Raw genomic sequence first — 17,733 nt, 5'->3', positions numbered from 1 at the left:
GGTGTTTTTTTCGGGCTTTATCTACTTTGAGAGAATTATATATTTGAACCCCTAGGTCTCTGTTCATTCACATTCTCCTGTGTTTTCCATTGAGTGTACACTCCCATTCTTTGTTTTTAACTCCCAAAACTTATTACCTCACACTTAACCACATTAAATTGTATCCACCATCTGTCTGCCCATTCTGATCATCTGCTTATGTCCTCTTGAACTCTTTTACAGTCCTCCTTGCTGTGTGCCAAACCCCCTACTTTTGTATCATCAGCAAATTTTGATATTGTGCCCTCTATGCCTAAACCCAAATTATACCTTACTTGTCTGGATTTTGGTGGTAGAATAAAATTGCAATACTTGTCATGAAGATGCATCTCTATTCTACAACAGACTACTTTAACAGTAGTTTGATGTTTCCTCTTAACTTACTTCCAATGTTCCTGCTTTTGAACACTTTGATTTGCTGTTAAGTGTTGTTTATTTGTTTGGAAATTCACTTGTATCATGTCCAGACAGTTTGGAAATCAGCTTGTTTGTGGAAATTTCTCCAATGGAAACAAAATATGAGTAGATAAAAATCCTCCGAAGTTCAATTGCTTGCACAAATTGTCAGACTCTGTTCATAAAAACTGAAAATGAGATACCTGTTAGCTAACTACACAGAGAAATGGTCAGAAATTCGTAATAATTCACAGGAGTACATTGCAGAAAGTGACGGCATATTATTTCCTCAGTATGTTAAATAAATTTGTGCTATTTAAATTTAGGAGGACACTGCTGGTCGAGATGATATGGAGGAAAGCAATAACCAAGGAAATGTGAGTCAATGTCTTTTTTATTTTAAAAGATCCTCCATTTTGACAATAGTGTTATAATTTACATTTATTAATTTTGGAAGCATTCCACTGTGGATATTAATTTTCTGTTAACACAAATTTATTTGTAGGTGTTTGCTGAAAGTCCAGGTTCTATCAAATTCTTTGCCAATACTGAAAAATCTGAAGGTTGCACTTTGAATACTGTTCAGTTCTGGTTACCCTGGAAACAATACTCTGAAGGGCCCGAGGCTGATCAGAGTTATGAGGAAAGGCTTGAAAAACAAAGTTTCAACCTTTTAAAGGGGACAAATAAAAGGGGTCAACACCGGTGGCCCTGGACACAGCCTTTTTGTTTGCTGTATGGTTTTTCACACTTAGTCAACAGTAGGCGGTCCATCAAAGTTTTTTCTCATTGGTCAGACCAAGCCAATTAGGCAAAAAAAATCTGGAAAATTCCTCTCCAAACACTTTAGGCTATCAAAACAAGTCCAGGAGACCACTCTGGGCTCCACAACCCTACTTGGGAGACCATTCCAGGTATTAATCGTTGTGAAAAAGTTCTTCCTGATATCAATTCTGAACTTGCCCTTTTCTGATTTGTACTTCTGCCCTCTTGTGCTACAGTCCTGGTTTAACTTTAAATAGTGTACCAGATTAACATTTGCTACTTTATACACTCCTTTTATTGGCTCCATCTAGTGGCACTGGTAATGGCAGTAGGACATTTTTGTAATGCCACCGACAGGATGTGGGAGGAGACTACTCACCTAAGTTCTCTGGAATGTGTAAGGTAGGCTAGAGTTCAGGGAGCGCGCAGGGCCGACGCTCCCGAGTTCAGGGAGCGCGCAGGGCCGACGCTCCCGAGTTCAGGGAGCGCGCAGGGCCGACGCTCCCGAGTTCAGGGAGCGCGCAGGGCCGACGCTCCCGAGTTCAGGGAGGAAGGTGTGAGGCCACGGAGGGATTTCTACATGAGGATGAGAATTTTAAAACCAAGGTGTTGGTGGACCGGGAGCCAACGTAGGTCAGCGAGCACAGGGGTGATGGCTGGACAAGACTTGCTCCAAGTTAGGATATGTGCAGCAGAGTTTTGGATGAGCTGAAGTATATTGAGGGTGGAAGGTGGGAGGCCAGCCAGTGGAGCATTGGAATAGTCAAGTCTAGTGGTAACAAAGGCATGGATGAGGGTTTTAGCAGCAGATGAGCTGAGGTGGGGCGGAGACAGGTGTTGTTATGGAGGTGGAAGTAGGCGGTTTTGGTGATGGAGTGAATATGTGGTCAGAAGCTAATCTAAGGGTCATATAGGATGCCAAGGTTGCGAATGGTCTGGTTTAGCCTCGGACAGTGGCCAGGGAGAGGGAATGGAGTTGGCAGCTAGGGAACAGAGTTTGTGGTGGGGACGGAAGACAATGGCTTCGGTCTTCCCAATATTTTGTTGGAGGAAATTTTTGATGCAAGTTCAGGGCTAGGGCGGGGGAACCATGTGGAAGTTTGGCTTGGTGGGCTGGGAGAAGGGAGGAAAGCGGCAGAGGCAGCTGAACGGATGGTCTCAATCTTAGTGACAAAGTAGTCCATGAGCTCCTCACATTTGTTGAAGTTGAGGGTGGAGGAGGCAGGGAGAGGGGATTAAGGAGACTGTTTGTAGTGGAGAAGAGAAGCCGGGGGTTATCTTTGCATTCTAGGATGATTCTGGAATAGAGAGCAGTTTTGGCAGAGGAGAGCAGGACCTTGATAGTGCTTTATGTGGTCCAACCAGATCTGGCGATGAATGGCTGAACCAGTTGTCCGCCATAAACGTTCAAGTCTGCGTCCCTTGGATTGAAGTGAGTAGAGATGAGGGCTGTATCAAGGAGAACAACCAGGCAGAGAGAGTAATGGTTTTAACGGGGACAAAGGCATCAAAGGTGGAGGTGACGGTGTTATTGAGCAGATCAGTAGCTGCAGAAATGTCGTGTTGAATGGAGGTCCAAAAGATAGACTGTTGGGAATTAGAAAGAGCTGTTGTAAGTGACCTGGGGGAGAGTTTTTTCCAAGGGTGGGCACAGAAGGAAGTGGGGTTGGGAGGGGGAAAGGGGATCTGGGAGGAGAGGGATACAAGGAAGTGATCAGAGATAGCCTTATCCGTAATTGACATGATGGGAGTAGAGAGGCCACGTGAGATGGCAAGGTCGAGGGGGTGGCTGTGAATATGTGTAGGGGAGTTTATATGGAGGGAGAGATTAAGGGAAGATAGGAGGGCAGTAAACTCAGAGGGGAGAGGGCATGATGAGTTGAGATGGAGGATGAAATCACTGAGGAACATAGGTCGCTCAGTGCAGAGGCTGAGGGAGGAAAGCTGTGAAGACGTTTTGGTGTCTGCAATTCAGGATAGCACGTGGGTGGCCATCTGAGGGGGTAAGAAGAGGCAGGCAGTGCAGGAATCTTCTGGGTGTGTGGCACTCTCAAACCGTATTCAACGTTGAATACCAGTGAGGGTGACGACATCTCGAAGGAGTGCAGTCCTGAGCACGGCACCATAGGGCAAATGATTGCACAGGCGAGCACAGTGAAGTGTTGAAATGCAGTAGTCGTAGGGGATTCGATAGTCAGGGGGACAGACAGGCGTTTCTGTGACCGTCGAGTTGGGTCCCGCATGGTATGTTGCCTCCCTGGTGCCAGGGTAAAGGGTATCATGGAGAGGGTGCAGAACATTCTGCGGGGGGCAAGTGGAACAGCCAGAAACCGTAGTCCATGTGGGCACCGATGACATAGGAAAGCAAAGGGTTGAGGTCCTGCAGTCAGAGTTTCAGGATCTCGGGAGGAAGTTAAAAAGCAGGACCTCAAAAGTAGTAATCTCTGGATTACTCCCAGTGCCATGCGCTGGTGAGTACAGAAATAGGAAGATAAGGCAGGTTAATGCGTGGCTACCAACATGGTGCAAGAGGGATGGCTTCAGATTCTTGGGGCATTGGGACCAGTTCTGGGGCAGAAGGGACCTGTTCTAAACGGACAGGTTGTATCTCACTAGAGCTGGGACGAATGTTCTCGTGGGGAAGGTTCACTCGTGCTGTAGGGGAGGCGAGTGGGCACCAGGATGTAGCTTTGGAAAGGAGGAACTAAGTGCGCAAAGGATTTGGAGAGACAGTTAGCACTAAAGTAAGAAACAGTACAGTATTAAGTGGGATCAGACAGAGAATATGAGATGGTCTGAGATAGGTTTAGAGTGCATGTTTGTGAACGCACCAAGCGTGGTAAATAAGGTTGATGAGCTGCAGGTGCAAATAGCCACATTGGAATATGATGTAGTGATGATAAGAACATCATAAATAGATGCAGGAGTTGGCCATACAGCCCCTCGAGCCTGCTCCACCAAATAATAAGATCATGGCTGCTCTTCAATCTCAGCTCCATTTTCCTGCCCAATCCCCTTATCCCTTGATTCCCCTAGAGTCCAAAATCTATCTATCTCGGCCTTCAATATACTCAATGACTGAGCATCCACAGCCCTCTGGGGTAGAGAATTCCAAAAATTCACAACCCTCTGAGTGAAGAAATTCCTCCTCATCTCAGTCCTAAATATCCGACCCCTTATCCTGAGATTATGCCCCTATTGTTTTAGACTCTCCAGCCAGGGGAAACAGCCTCTCATCATCTACCCTGTCAAACCCTCAAGAATTTTATACATTTCAATGAGATCACTTCTCATTAGAAACTCCAGAGAATATAGGCCCATCCTACTCAATCTCTTCTCATAGGACAACCCTCTCATCCCAGGAATCAATCTAGTGAACCTTTGTTGCACCCCCTCTAAGGCAAATAGGTACGGTAAGGAAACCAAAACTGAACACAGTACTCCAGGTGTGGTCTCACCAAAGCCCTGTACAATTGCAGCAACACTTCCTTACCCTTGTTACACCCTTGTTCAAAAATGGGTGTAAGGATAAACCCAGCAACTACAGGCCCAGTCAGTTTTACCTTGGTAGTGGGGAAACTTCTGGGACTGATAATCAGGGACAAAATTAACAGTCACTTGGACAAGTGTGGAGTTACAAAGGAAAGCCAGCACGGATTTGTTAAAGACAAATCGTGTTTAACTAACCTGATTGAGTTTTTTGATGAGGTAACAGAGAGGGTTGGTGAGGGCAAGGGAGTTGATGCTGTGTATAAGGACTTTCAAAAGGCATTTGATAAAGTGCCACACAACAGGCTTGTCAGCAAAATTGAAGCCCATGGATAAAAGGGGCAGTGGCAGCATGGATACGAAATTGGCTAAGTGACAGGAAACGGAGAGTAGTGGTGAATGGTTGTTTTTCTGACTGGAGGAAGATGTACAGTAGTGTTCTCCAGGAATCGGTACTAGGACCACTGCTTTTTTTAATATATATTAATGACTTGGAGTTGGGTGCACAGAGCAGAGTTTCTAAATTTGCAGATGACACAAAACTTGGAAGTGTAGTAGAAGTGAGGAGGCTAGTAATAGACTTCAAGAGGACATAGACAGGCTGGTGGAATGGGCTGATACATGTTAGATGAAAATTTAACGCAGAGAGGTGCGAAGTGATACATTTTGGCAGGAAGAATGAGGAGAATCAATATGAACTAAATGGTACAATTGTAAAGGGGGTGCAGGAACAGAGAGACCTGAGCGTGTGTATGTGCATAAATCTTTGAAGGTGGCAGGACAGGTTGCGAAAGCAGTTAAAAAAGCATACGGGATCCTGGGCTTTATAAATAGAGGCATAGAGTACAAAAGCAAGGAAATTATGTTGAACCTGTATAAAACACTGGGTCGGCCACAGCTGGAGTATTGTGTCCAATTCTGTCCAATTCTAGGCACTGCACGTTAGGAAGGATGTGAAGGCCTTAGGGAGGGTGCAGAAAAGATTTACTAGAATGGTTCCAGGGATGAGGGACTTCAGTTACGTTAAAAGACTGGAGAAGCTGGGGTTGTTCTCCTTAGAGCAGAGAAGGTTAAGAAGAGATTTGATAGAAGTGTTTAAAATCATGAAAGGTTTAGATAAAGTAAATAACGAGAGACTGTTCCCATTGGCGGACGGGTCGAGAAGCAGAGGATACAGATTTAAGGTGACTGGCAAAAGAACCAAAGGCGACATGAGGAAACATTGGTTTACGTAGCGAGTAGTTATGATCTGCAGTGCGCTGCCTAAAAGGATGGTGGAAGCATATTCAATTGTGGCTTTCAGAAAGGAATTGGGTAACAACTTGCAGGACAAATATCTGCATGGTTGGTTACAGGGAAAGAGCAGGAGAATGGGACTTACTGGATTGCTCTTACATGGACTCGATGGGCCGCATGGCCTCCTTCTATGCTGTATTCTATGATTCTATGATCTGCTTAAAGGAGGACAAGGTGCCAAAGGCGTAGGGGAACAGACCCAAGGTGTGATTTGGTGATAAGGGCCACACCGCCATCGCGGCGGTCTGGGCGGGACAAGTGGTGGAAGATATAGCCAGTTGGGGAGCCTTCATTGGGGTGTCATCACCTGTCAGCCAGGTTTCCGTCAAGGCCATGATGCTGATGCAATCATCCACAATAAGCTCATGGATGGCTTCACATGTGAACGGACATTCTGGAGCGAGATGCGGAGAGGGGCGGTGATAGCTGATCCGCTGGCAGAGTCCACAGGGTCAGCGCTGGGAGGGGTGAGTGGGATGGGAAGGAGATTGGCAAGATTAGTCCCCATCGGGCGCACTGGGCAGGAAAGTCGATGAGAGAGTAGGATGGGGCAGTTGGGTTTGCTGCTCGTAAGGAGGCAGCAACGAGTGCCTCGATGGGTCCTTCAGAGGATGCCAAGAGAGGCACAGTTGGGAAGCTGTAGGCTTATCTAAGAGTGAGTCCAGCCTGGGAAGGTGGCAGGAGAGTAGGAGGGTTGAAGAGTGCTGAATGGTTGGGGTAGGGATTTGGGGGGGCAGAGTACTCGTGAGGGGAGAAATGAAAAGAGGCATGACGACAGGTGAGAGGGGCCTAGGAGGGGTAAAAAGAAAAGAAGGTAAAAGGGAAATAGAAGCAATAGGCTTGGGTCCAGTGCGGCAGCCAAAACGAGCATGTGAATGGACACGGGGAAACCCAAGTTACATAGACGTGGTTACAGAGCAAGATTGGGATAGATATGTCGTGGTAATAAACACGGAATAGAGAGGAGACAATAGGAGTTAAAGTTAAAGTCAGAGTTCCCGTGACGGGATAAGGTTGATGTTGACGGGGTGGAGTCAAGTTGGAGCATCGACGAACTGATGTCCATCTTCGGAGACAAGTGTGGAAGGCAAGCCAATAGGTTGCCTCCAATTGCATGCGCTCTCATTTTCATTAACATCTCTTATGTGGAACCTTGTCGAGTACTATCAGCATGATCTGCAAAAACTCCCACCAAACTCCCGTCTACTGGAATAAAAACAGAAAATGCTGGAAAAGCCCAGTAAGTCAGGCAGCAGCTGTGGAGAAAGAGACAGAGTTAACGTTTCAGGTGGAAAACCTTTCATCAGAAAGATCTGCTGGAGGAGTGAGGCCTCCACATTGAGCAGCCTCCCGCGTCGCTTTGACTCTGAAAATCCTCCACGCCAACCCAGCAGTTGACTCATGGCCTCTTCGAATATGTCACCCCATGATTGAATCTGCCTCCTCCACCCCCTCAGGCAGTGCATTCCAGATCCTGACCACTTGCTGTGTTAAAAAAAAGTTTTTCTTCATATCCCCTTTGGTTCTTTTGCCAATCACCTTAAATTTATGTCCTCTGGTTCTTGACCCTTCCGCCATTGGGAACAGTTTCTCTCCATCTACTCTGTCTAGACCCTTCATGATTTTCAATACCTCTATCAAATCTCCTCGCAACCATCTCTGTTCCAAGGAGAACAACCCCAGTTCTCCACTCTATCCACGTAACTAAAGTCCTTCATCCCTGGACTCATTCTAGTAAATCTCTTCTGGCTTTCCCTAATCAATCCACACTCTTCCAAGTGACTGTTAATTCTGTCCCGGATTCGTAGAATCATAGAAAGGTTACAGCACAGAAGGAGGCTTTGGCCCATCAAGTCCACGCCGGCCCCATGCAAGAGCAATCCAGCTAGTCCCACTCTCCCGCCCTTTCCCCGTAGCCCTGCGTTTTTATTTTCCTTTCAAGTACTTATCCAGTTCCCTTTTGAAGGTCTTGATTGAATCTGCCTTCACCACCCCTCGGGCAGTGCATTCCAGATCCTAACCACTCGTTTATCGTTTCTAAAAGTTTCCCCACCACTGAGGTTAAACTGACTTGGCCTATAGTTGCTGGATTTATCCTTACACCCTTTTTTGAACAAGGGTGTAACATTTGCAATTCTCCAGTCCTCTGGCACCAACCCCCGTATCTTCGGATGTTTGGATGATTATGGGCCGTACCTCCGCAATTTCCACCCTTGCTTCCCTCAGCAACCTAGGTTGCATCCCATGCAGACCAGGTGACTTACTTTAAGCACAGCTAGACTTTCAAGTACCTCTTCTTTATCAATTTTTAGCCCATCCAGTATCTCAACTATATCTTCCTTTACTGAGACTCTGGCATCATCTTCTTCCTTGGTAAAGACAGATGCAAAGTATTCATTTAGTACCTCAGCCATCCCCTCTGCCTCCATGAGTAGATCTCCTTTGTGGTCCCTAATCGGCCCCACCCCTTCTCTTACTACCCTTTTACTATTTACATGCCAGTGGAAGACTTTTGGATTCCCATTTTTGGCCACCAGTCTATTCTCATATTCTACCTTTGCCCTTCGTAATTCCTTTTTCACTTTCCCTCTGAATTTTCTATATTTTGCCTGGTTCTCACTTGTGTTATCAACCTGACATCTGTCACGTGCCCCTTTTTTCCATTTCGTCTTACTCACTATCTCTCTTGTCATCCAGGGAGCTGTGCTTCAGTTGCCCTACCTTTCTGCTTCATGGGAATGTGCCTAGACTGTACCCAAACTATCTCCTCCTTAAAGGCCACCCACTGTTTAATTACAGTTTTGCCTGCCAATCTTTGATTCCAATTTACCTGGGCCAGATCTGTTCTCATCCCATTAAAATTGGCCCTCCTCCAATTGAGTATTTTTACTTTAGAGTGGTCCGTGTTTTTTTCCATAGCTATTCAAACCTTATGATACTATGATCGTTGCTCCCTAAATGCTTCCCCACGAACACTTGCTCCACTAGGTCCACCTCATTTCCTAGAACCAAGTCCAGCAATGCCTCCTTCCTCGTTGGACCGGAAACGTACTGTTGATACTGATGCAGCGAGCAGTGCATGTCAAGAACTTGCGATATTTCTCACTACAGGCATAGTTGCCTTAGCTTTTGGGCAGCCTATAATTTTTGAAAGAGCAGAGTTGGTGAGTATCATTGCCATGTTACTGCACAAAATGGGCTCCGCGCATTTTTACAAATGCACGGGAGAAGTAATGGCAGATAGCTTTACACTTTAGTAGTCGGCACTGTAGTATGTGTTAAATTGTCGCTCAATATATTGTAGGTGCAATATTTCCCTGGCTGCATTTTTTCATGCTATCAGCACATCCAGATTATCAGCGGATGAATGTTTACTTTCCAGTCTTGTCCTGGCTAAAGGCAAGTTCTTGTCCAGGCTGCCACGTCCTGTCCCTCCATTGTAATTAGTGTTTGTACTTTTCCTGACTTCATGTCTAATGCTTTGCACGTTTGCAGACAAGAACTGCAACCCCGGTGTTTATCAGCATTGTTTTTATTTCTATTCTTAGAAAATTCTATAGAAAACTATTGGTTTTCTTAACCTCTCATTTGCCTCAAGTTTTATCTCCCTATACCCTCCTTCAGATTACTATTTTAGAATGCTTTGCCCTTTTACTATACTTATTCTTAGCTCTTTCTCCTATGATCCCCTTCACAGGGGTGAAATCCTTTCAACATTTGTGTCTCCCTTACATGCCTCCCATGCTGTGAATCAGCTTCAAGTTCCACTTTTGCACTGATGTTTAAAATTGCCCGCAGTACTGCTCACAGGTAGTCTGGGTCCTGATCGGGGACCACTGTCCCAGTGTTCTGTTGCAGTGATCCGCCGCACTATGGGGCTTCCAGCTGAGTATTCACCCCACAATCTGCAGACTCGCTCAATTGTCACACCCATGATAAACTGCAAGGCGACACAGGCTGAAACTCCGAGATTGAGTTGATGCAGGATTCACAAAATATACAACTGGCACAGTACGAATTTTACTGATGCAGGATTCATGAAAGAAACACATGTTGCAGAAAGAATTTCATGAAATTTATTGGCATGGTACTCACGAGACAAACAAATAGCATAGTATGATTTTCGATGCAATAGATACAGGATTGACAAAGCTCTCACCAGTCAATGTAGTGGCATGCACCAGCTACCAACTGCAGGTATCATTTGGCACTCGAAAAACCAGAGGGAAAACCACTGTCCAATTTGTGGAAAAACTCTGGGGAAATTCCTTCCTGACTCCCAAAGGCAATCAAACAAAGCTCCAGGAGACAGTGGTCAGCCAGGATACATTTGCGGGATAAAATGCAGCGATTGCAGAACTAAACAACTGCACATAACCATGTGAGGCACCCATCAACCTCTGGCTCAGTGCTTAGGTGGCTGAGAGGGTCCCCTCCTCTGATAAAGTCGCAACGAGCCGGTGCAACATTTGGTTCTCGTGCCCTTTTCTTATTGAAATGTCCCAAGCCTTTTGACCCTCTTGGATGGCCTCGTTGTTTAACAGACGACAATCGGCAATCTTCAAGTGCCTGGAGGTGAAATTAATCTAAGCCCCGAAAGGTTCCGTGTGTGGAGAAGTCCGGGTCCGTACAGTAGCTGCAGCCGTCTCTTGTGCTGGGCCAGATGAGGCATCAGTCAGTCCCTTCCCGAGTGATAGACTGCTGCCGCAGCTGCTCGGCTGTGTGAAGGCGAGTGGTGTGTTGTCAGACATTGCTGGAGCCCACAGCTGCAAACTGGGTGTGGCCGGGGGGTAGGGGCTTTGTCGCCCACGGATAGTGGGGTGGTGGTGACTTCCTTCTCATGACAGACAAAGGAGATCACAGAGTCAGCAATAGCAGGTGGAACAGCAGGGCCGGCATCCTCAACAGGTGCTTCAGTGAAGCTCAATGAGTTGCTGCTTGGCTCAGCAGTCCCCTCAGAACTTTCCATCCAAGGTTGCTCTCCTCGTTGCAACTTGTGAACGTGGCTCCAAAGCCGTGTGAAGTGCTCCGTTCCAGTGCTGGTCAGGAAGAAAGACAGGTGGTGCAATGTGTCAGATGCAGTCGGTACGTCTCAGCGCTTGTGAGGTGGTGTGGATTGGCTTCAGTTATCACCACACCAGCACCTGTGACTGCTTGCACGTGAGTTCGCAATGACCGCCAACAGCCCAGGGGGGCAAGTCTCACCAGAGACAACCCCAAATGCCTCTGGAGTACAACTGCATGTCTGCACGAGAGTGAGTACTGAAGCCAGAAAGGGCAGTGGCAGATAGTTAGCCGTCACGTATCTGCAGATTATATTCATTGACACCAGAGGTTTGCCACTGTGACTGTATCAGCCTCCTGCTGCTTGATGCTCAGACGTTCCAAGTAGCAGTGATTCTTGCTCATTTCCTTTGCAGCATACTCTGTGAACTCTGCAAACAGAGTGTTTAACTGTCAGCAATTCTGCAAACCGCTTGAAGGAGGCATGCTGCAGGAACATAGCATAGGTGTGCTCCTTATCTAGGATGTCATTGTGGAACAACAGGCCAGTGACACACTCCTGCCAGTGATGAGGAAATATGCAGTAAGTGTTTGATCTTCCCGTTCTCGCATTCAATGCGATTATTCGTATTGTTTCCAAATGTCAGCACGTTATGGCATAGATATGCGGCCCACATCTCCTTCTGCGGGGATCCAGTTGTGTAACAGATACTCCTGAAATGGACAAAAAGAAGTTAGAGCATTGTTGCCCGGGAATCAGCAGACTTACCCTTGTAAGCAGCTCTGCACTTAGTAATAAGCACAGACTCACCTGCAGTGGTTTGTGGAGCTGGCCAATCCTTTCCACACAACTCTGCAGTATCTCCTCGGAACTTGCATGAACCATTTCCTTGCGGATGTCTAACATCTTCTCCTTCGGAAAACTGCGAAGCAAGTAGGTAGCGATCTTCTGCTTTAGGTTCATCATAACGTGGAAGTGGCAAAGCAGAACAGTGACCGCTGGCAAATTCTTCCTCACCACATTTATCTCCTTAAAGTCCTTCTCCACGATGACAGTCTGCACACGGTCAATGCTGGATCCCATCATTTGTACAACACGGGAGTGGACGGCCTCCGGCTGTGCTCTCGGCCCAGAATGAGTGAGGAGGAAAAACACACAGAAATCTCAGGGGAGATACCAATCACCCAACACCATTTAATTGCTCAGAATACTTGCAGTGCCCAGACAGCAAAATTCCAAAGGTTTTCTCTCGGGCAGGGTGTTTCTTGCAGCGAATCGAAAGAAATGCTCAGACTGAGACTGGCAGGTCTCTGTTCCTAGAAGAAAATGAGGTAAAGACACATTAAATGCAGATACTGTTTCTTGTACAGATCACTGAAAAATTGCAAATGGTAGCAGACTCCAAGGCCTTTCGCTTGTGAAATGGTAAATCTTGGTCCGGGTGCACCAAATAAATGCTCAAAGGATGAAAATTGTCAGAGTTCCTGCACCTGGAAGTAAGAAAACACAGCTCACACAGTTGCACTCCAAATGAAATAAATACACCGACAAAGGGGAGCATAAGGTGGAAAGCTCGTTCTACAATGGGCAAAGGGGAGCACAAGGTGGAAAGCTCGCTGTACAATGGGCAAAGGGGAGGACATGACGGGAAGCTCGGTGGACAAATGGGAGCACACGGGCCTTACCAAATGTGCTGCAGCTTTACCTGCACCAGATAAAAGAAAAAGAGAGGAACATGTGGCACAAAACGCAGTAATATCGGCAGGCAGTTTCACATGGATCATACCAAATGCACTTAACACAATATACGGCATGTAGCGAACTATACTCTCAGACTTTCACAGTGAAGATAACCATACCCACGGACTTTCACAGAATGGAGACCTGAAGAAATACTCAATTGCCATAATATACTGTGCTCATGAGGGCTAGTGCAGCAAAGAAAGGTGTGAGGCTACATAGAGCAAGCAACAGTCTGACTACTATGATTCATGCAGTCATTGATACTACTGTACTGACATTAACGTGCAACTACTAGGGATCCACGAATCACTGCAGTGATTAAAGCAACTGTACTAGTCGTTCGGGCAACTACTATGAACTCACAAAATACTACTGTGATTAAAGCACCAATCAACAAGAAGGTTAGCTTGCAGCTACTGTGAACTCACAAATATTAAAGCAGCAACCGGCAACTCGTAAGCAGTGGTGATGCTACCACGGTATAGTACTGAGGTTAACATGCAACTACTATGAACTCACAAATATTACAGCAGCAATCAACAACTAAGAAGCAAAGCACAACCAAAGATACCGCAAAGATCCAAGCAATTTTAGGCCCTAGAGCCGCAAGCAATTTCAGTCCAGCAAGGCAGCAAAGGGGTTAAATGTTCCCCTGGTAGGCTCGGTTGGTCCAGCAGGCTCGGTCTCAGCAACTCCCTCCAGGCACAGCTGGCTTCCTCTCAGCAGCTCCCTCCAGGCACGGCTGGCTTCCTAATGGTGACTACCATGCTTCCAGTGGGGTTTAAAACTAAGGTCAATTGTGCATGCACGAACCGGGGCTGCGTTGCAGGACCTGCAGTGTGTGTGCATGCGCAGCTAAATATTGACTGCGCATGCACGAACCAGAGTTTCTAGTTGCTGGCCCTGCAGCATGCACGGCTAAATGTCGACTGCGCATGCAGGACACAGCAGCGCATGCACAGTATGTGGTTAGTGCGGTGGTGCTATTCACCAACAGTTTTGAAAGATGCTGTGGCATTTTGAACCTCTGCAGATTGATAAGGCAAGATGTCATTGATGAGCTTTTATTGATGAATGCAATATACTCATCTATTCTGAAGTTGATCTACAGGGCATTGATTGGTTTGCTAGGTAGCCTTTATGTCATGGAATAACCGTTACCTTAAAAAGGAACAAAGTTATGCACTATATTGCAACAGGTTAAACTGACAATGAATACAAAGTCTGACAGAGGACACAAATGCCATGGATAATCTTATAAACCTGAGCAACATACCCAATGGCAATGCGCAATTGGACCAGGAAATTAACAGCTAAATCAAAAAGTCCCATGTGGCATATAGCCACTTGTGTTTTGAACCAAGTGGTCTTAAGCTAAAGTCAAAGCTGTGGGCATACAGGGCATTTGTGCTCGCGATAATTTTGTCCTCTTTGGAAACTTGGATCCTTTGCTATGGGAAGATGAAGCAATTTGAATAACTTCATACCAAACATGTGTAGAATCTTTCATTAAAGTTAAGTAGCAAAGTAGTTAAGTGACAAACATCAAAATGCTGCAGTGCATCAGCATGACTAGCATCAACATAATGGGCTGGTCATGTCAGGCAATGGTTTCTCAAAGTCAGGTTCTTCAGCCAGCTGATGACAGGAACAAGGACAGCAGGGGGTCAGAAGAAACATTTCAAAATATCCTGAAACAAAGACTCATGGAATATGACATTGATTTGGAAATCTGGGGAAAATTAACCAACAATCATGTCAGTCTGGAAATCCACCACACACTTTAGTCAATAGAGTGTTAACAACAAACAAAAACAGTGTCCCAGAAAAGCCAACAGTTATTAATTAGGCATGCGATACACGTGACCATCAGTGTGCACGGTACATTGTTCAGTGGAGCCACTCCCACTAACAGTGTAGACTGACTGTTTGTGCTTGTATGTCATAGGTAGTCATCATTTTGAAGTGACTTGCATTATTACCACCTTCATACAACTGGAGTCAGTAATTTCTGTAAGCTAAATCCTTTGCTGAAGTCAATAAGTACCCACTGTTAGAACAAAAATATTCCTAAAACATGAACACAAAACCAGAAATTAGCAAAAAAAAATTAAGTTCAGATAATTCTTTAGCAAAATTAGACTGCAGAAAATGCTGGAAGTGCGCAGCAGTTTCAGTATGTATTTGTGAAGAGAAAAGACAGGTTAACGTTTCAGGTGTATACCCTTCATTAGAACTCAAAAGTAAAGACAGTTTTTTTTTCTCTTAGTACTGCTTGATTTTCTGCCACTTCGCTTGCAGGAATGCCTGTATTTTCTTTTTTTTTGTTTAATAATTCTTTAAAATGCATGATTTTCAAAAAATACCCCTTTTGTTTTGTTCTTTCCTATTAAGGGGATTACTTCTACTTTCCAGTTCTGATAAAAGGTCTGCATCTGTCTTTTCTCTTTACAGATGCTGGTGGACTCGCTGTGAATTTCCAGTACTTTCTATTTTTGTGTTTTGAATAGAGATGAGTCGGTAGGACTTTACGGATTGTGATGGTGGAGTTGTTAAGTGGGGAAGAGTGCTTTTTAGTGCTGGTGTTTATGAAGTGCTGCTCTAATGTAAACAATCTTACAACACCAAGTTATAGTCCAACAATTTTATTTGAAAATCACAAGCTTGTCAACCCCAGTCCATCACCGGCATCTCCACATCATCTGCTCTAATGTGGCATTGCCCTCATCATTCCAGGTTCTAAATTTGATTGTTATATGGAAAGGACATTTCTAGAGGTATCTTCCATTGATAGGCAGGTTCCATTCTGTATTACCAGGTTCAGTGCTGTTATGGAGTGCTGCCAGGCCTCAACCAGCCTTTTCTCGTGGTCTGTATAGTATACTTTGCTGCTTACTGATCGTACACTGACTAATATGCAATCGGAATTTTTTTTGAAATGAATGTAAAAGTAGAAGCTGTGTTTCAATTTCAGCTAAGCAATGTTGAATGACCTGTGTTTCACTCTACCACAGAACAGCACAGGGTGTATAATACTGGGCTCCAGTCAGGAGAAGGATGGCGAGTTGGACAGGGGCATCACAGGGCCTGTCCGATCAGAGAGGGAAGCACTGCTTGTGGGTAAGAGACATTATAAGCTTAGCACAGGATATTTATCCGTTTTAAAAAAAAAAGCTTGTGTTTATGAAACAGAACAGGAAATTACTGTAAAGTGATGAAATGTGCATGTGGTTGATCACCATTCAGTTTAGCAGGATTATATTGTTCCTAAAGTGAAAAATACAAAAGGGAAAATTGCTGTCATGGTTTAAGAAATTACCACCATTGTACTGTAATTTTGGTCAGGTGTTCTCTTTTCCCCTCTCCTCAAGACAAACCAGTTGTACTTTTAATTTGTTTTCTCCTGTCAAAGGCAGCGATCCTGGTTGCCTACATGCAGAGTAACCCAAATCTATTAATGTTATGAAAGAAACAAATCTATCTCTGATCAATCAAACTTGATTCCGTATACCACTCTCTGGACTATTTATCAACAGTCTTACTGCAATGCCATTGTTTTACTGTAATTATAGTAAATTCATATGAATTATAATTCATCATTCATTATCAAATGTTGTATTTCGCAAGTAAATGTCAGGTCTTAAGCAACTGAAGAAAGCTGAATTGATGGAGACAAACACAGGAATGTAAATTATAGTTTTTCAATGCATTAATAATATAAAGGTACTAAATAATTTTGAGTGAGGATTTTTCAAGGAAAAATTAGATTAGTTATCAATTAATGGTACTTGTGACTTTTGTTAAAGGTACTATATAAATGCAAATTATTGTTGTTGAATCCATGATTGTGTACTGCAGGGTTGTCCAATGATTTGGCCCTCAAAGCGCAAGCAACTCAGAACTATTTGTACTTGTATTTCTTATTTGCCGGTTTGACCTGTTTGAATTTTGTGGACCTGGAAGATTGCAGTGGCCTGTCTTTAATGCTATTACCTCATTGCTGGATAAATCCTAAATCAGAACACCAAACTCTGTTAATACTAGCAACTTGAGAACATGGACTTGAACTTTGTGTGCCCTGTCCAAGGCACCATGGTATGGCCAACAAGAACAGAGATTTTACAAAATGATTTTAATTGCATTTCAGCAGCAGTACCAAAAGCATGGTTATTTTAGAAAAACACTTTTAACGATAACTAGTGTTTGTATAACATTCCTTGTGTAAAACTGTTGGACTATAACCTGGTGTTATAAGATTCCTTACATTTGTACACCCCAGTCCATCACCGGCATCTCCACACCTTGTTTAAAAGAGACATCTTTGAGCACCTGCCAATGCAAATAGCTGCCACTCACGCAAGGAAATGTGGACATTCCTATCATTGGCGATCTGTGATACCATTTAACAACAACGTAAAGCAAGGAATGAGAAAGGACCATTCAGCCCATCACATTCAATTTCTCCACAAACCACAGTTAATTCGCTCTTTTGTAGTCTCTACTCAACCCATTTGACCTCCATATTCCTGCATAACGTCTTCCTACCCCATCCCAAAGATAATTGGAGCAGACCTGAAAATGTTTATCTAACCTCACACATAAATTATTCATCCCCATATCCTCTGAATCATAAAGACAGCCTACTTCCAACCTCCATTGGGAAACCAAAGTTATTAGGCATGATTTTAAATGGGAAAAATGGGTGGGGTGGGGGGCAGTAAAAATTATAAAAATCTAACACCCCGCCCACTTTCGGTTTTCGCTGAAGCAGGACAAGGGGCAGGCGACCAACCCGCTCTTAGGAGGAAGGTCGGTCATTAAAAGCTTTTAAGAAGGCTGCGGGCCTCCGTTTTGACAGGTTTTTTGTTTTTAACCCCTGGGGGTCGGAATTCCCAGGCCTTCAACTTCATGCCATGGGAGAGGAGGTGAGAAAGCCCAAAACAGCAGGTAAGTGCCTTTTATAGTACAGCTTATAGACCATGGGGGAGCAGGAGCGCTTC

General features: G+C 44.8%; 1 protein-coding gene across 3 annotated transcripts in view; it reads left to right on the top strand.

The window, feature by feature from the left end:
- LOC137332931 (ecto-NOX disulfide-thiol exchanger 2-like) overlaps positions 1-17,733 on the top strand; it is a 266,243-nt gene that overhangs the window by 231,776 nt on the left and 16,734 nt on the right. For all 3 annotated transcript variants that reach the window (XM_067996973.1, XM_067996971.1, XM_067996972.1), the window contains 2 exons: positions 762-812; positions 15,748-15,853. In XM_067996973.1, the coding sequence (XP_067853074.1) occupies positions 762-812; positions 15,748-15,853 (157 nt within the window). The remainder of the gene's footprint in view (positions 1-761; positions 813-15,747; positions 15,854-17,733) is intronic.

The sequence above is a fragment of the Heptranchias perlo genome, chromosome 15 (assembly GCF_035084215.1).
Source record: "Heptranchias perlo isolate sHepPer1 chromosome 15, sHepPer1.hap1, whole genome shotgun sequence".
Classification (NCBI taxonomy): Eukaryota; Metazoa; Chordata; class Chondrichthyes; order Hexanchiformes; family Hexanchidae; genus Heptranchias; species Heptranchias perlo.
The sequence above is the reverse complement of the archived record's forward strand: the minus strand, read 5'-3'. Positions and strand labels throughout refer to the sequence as shown.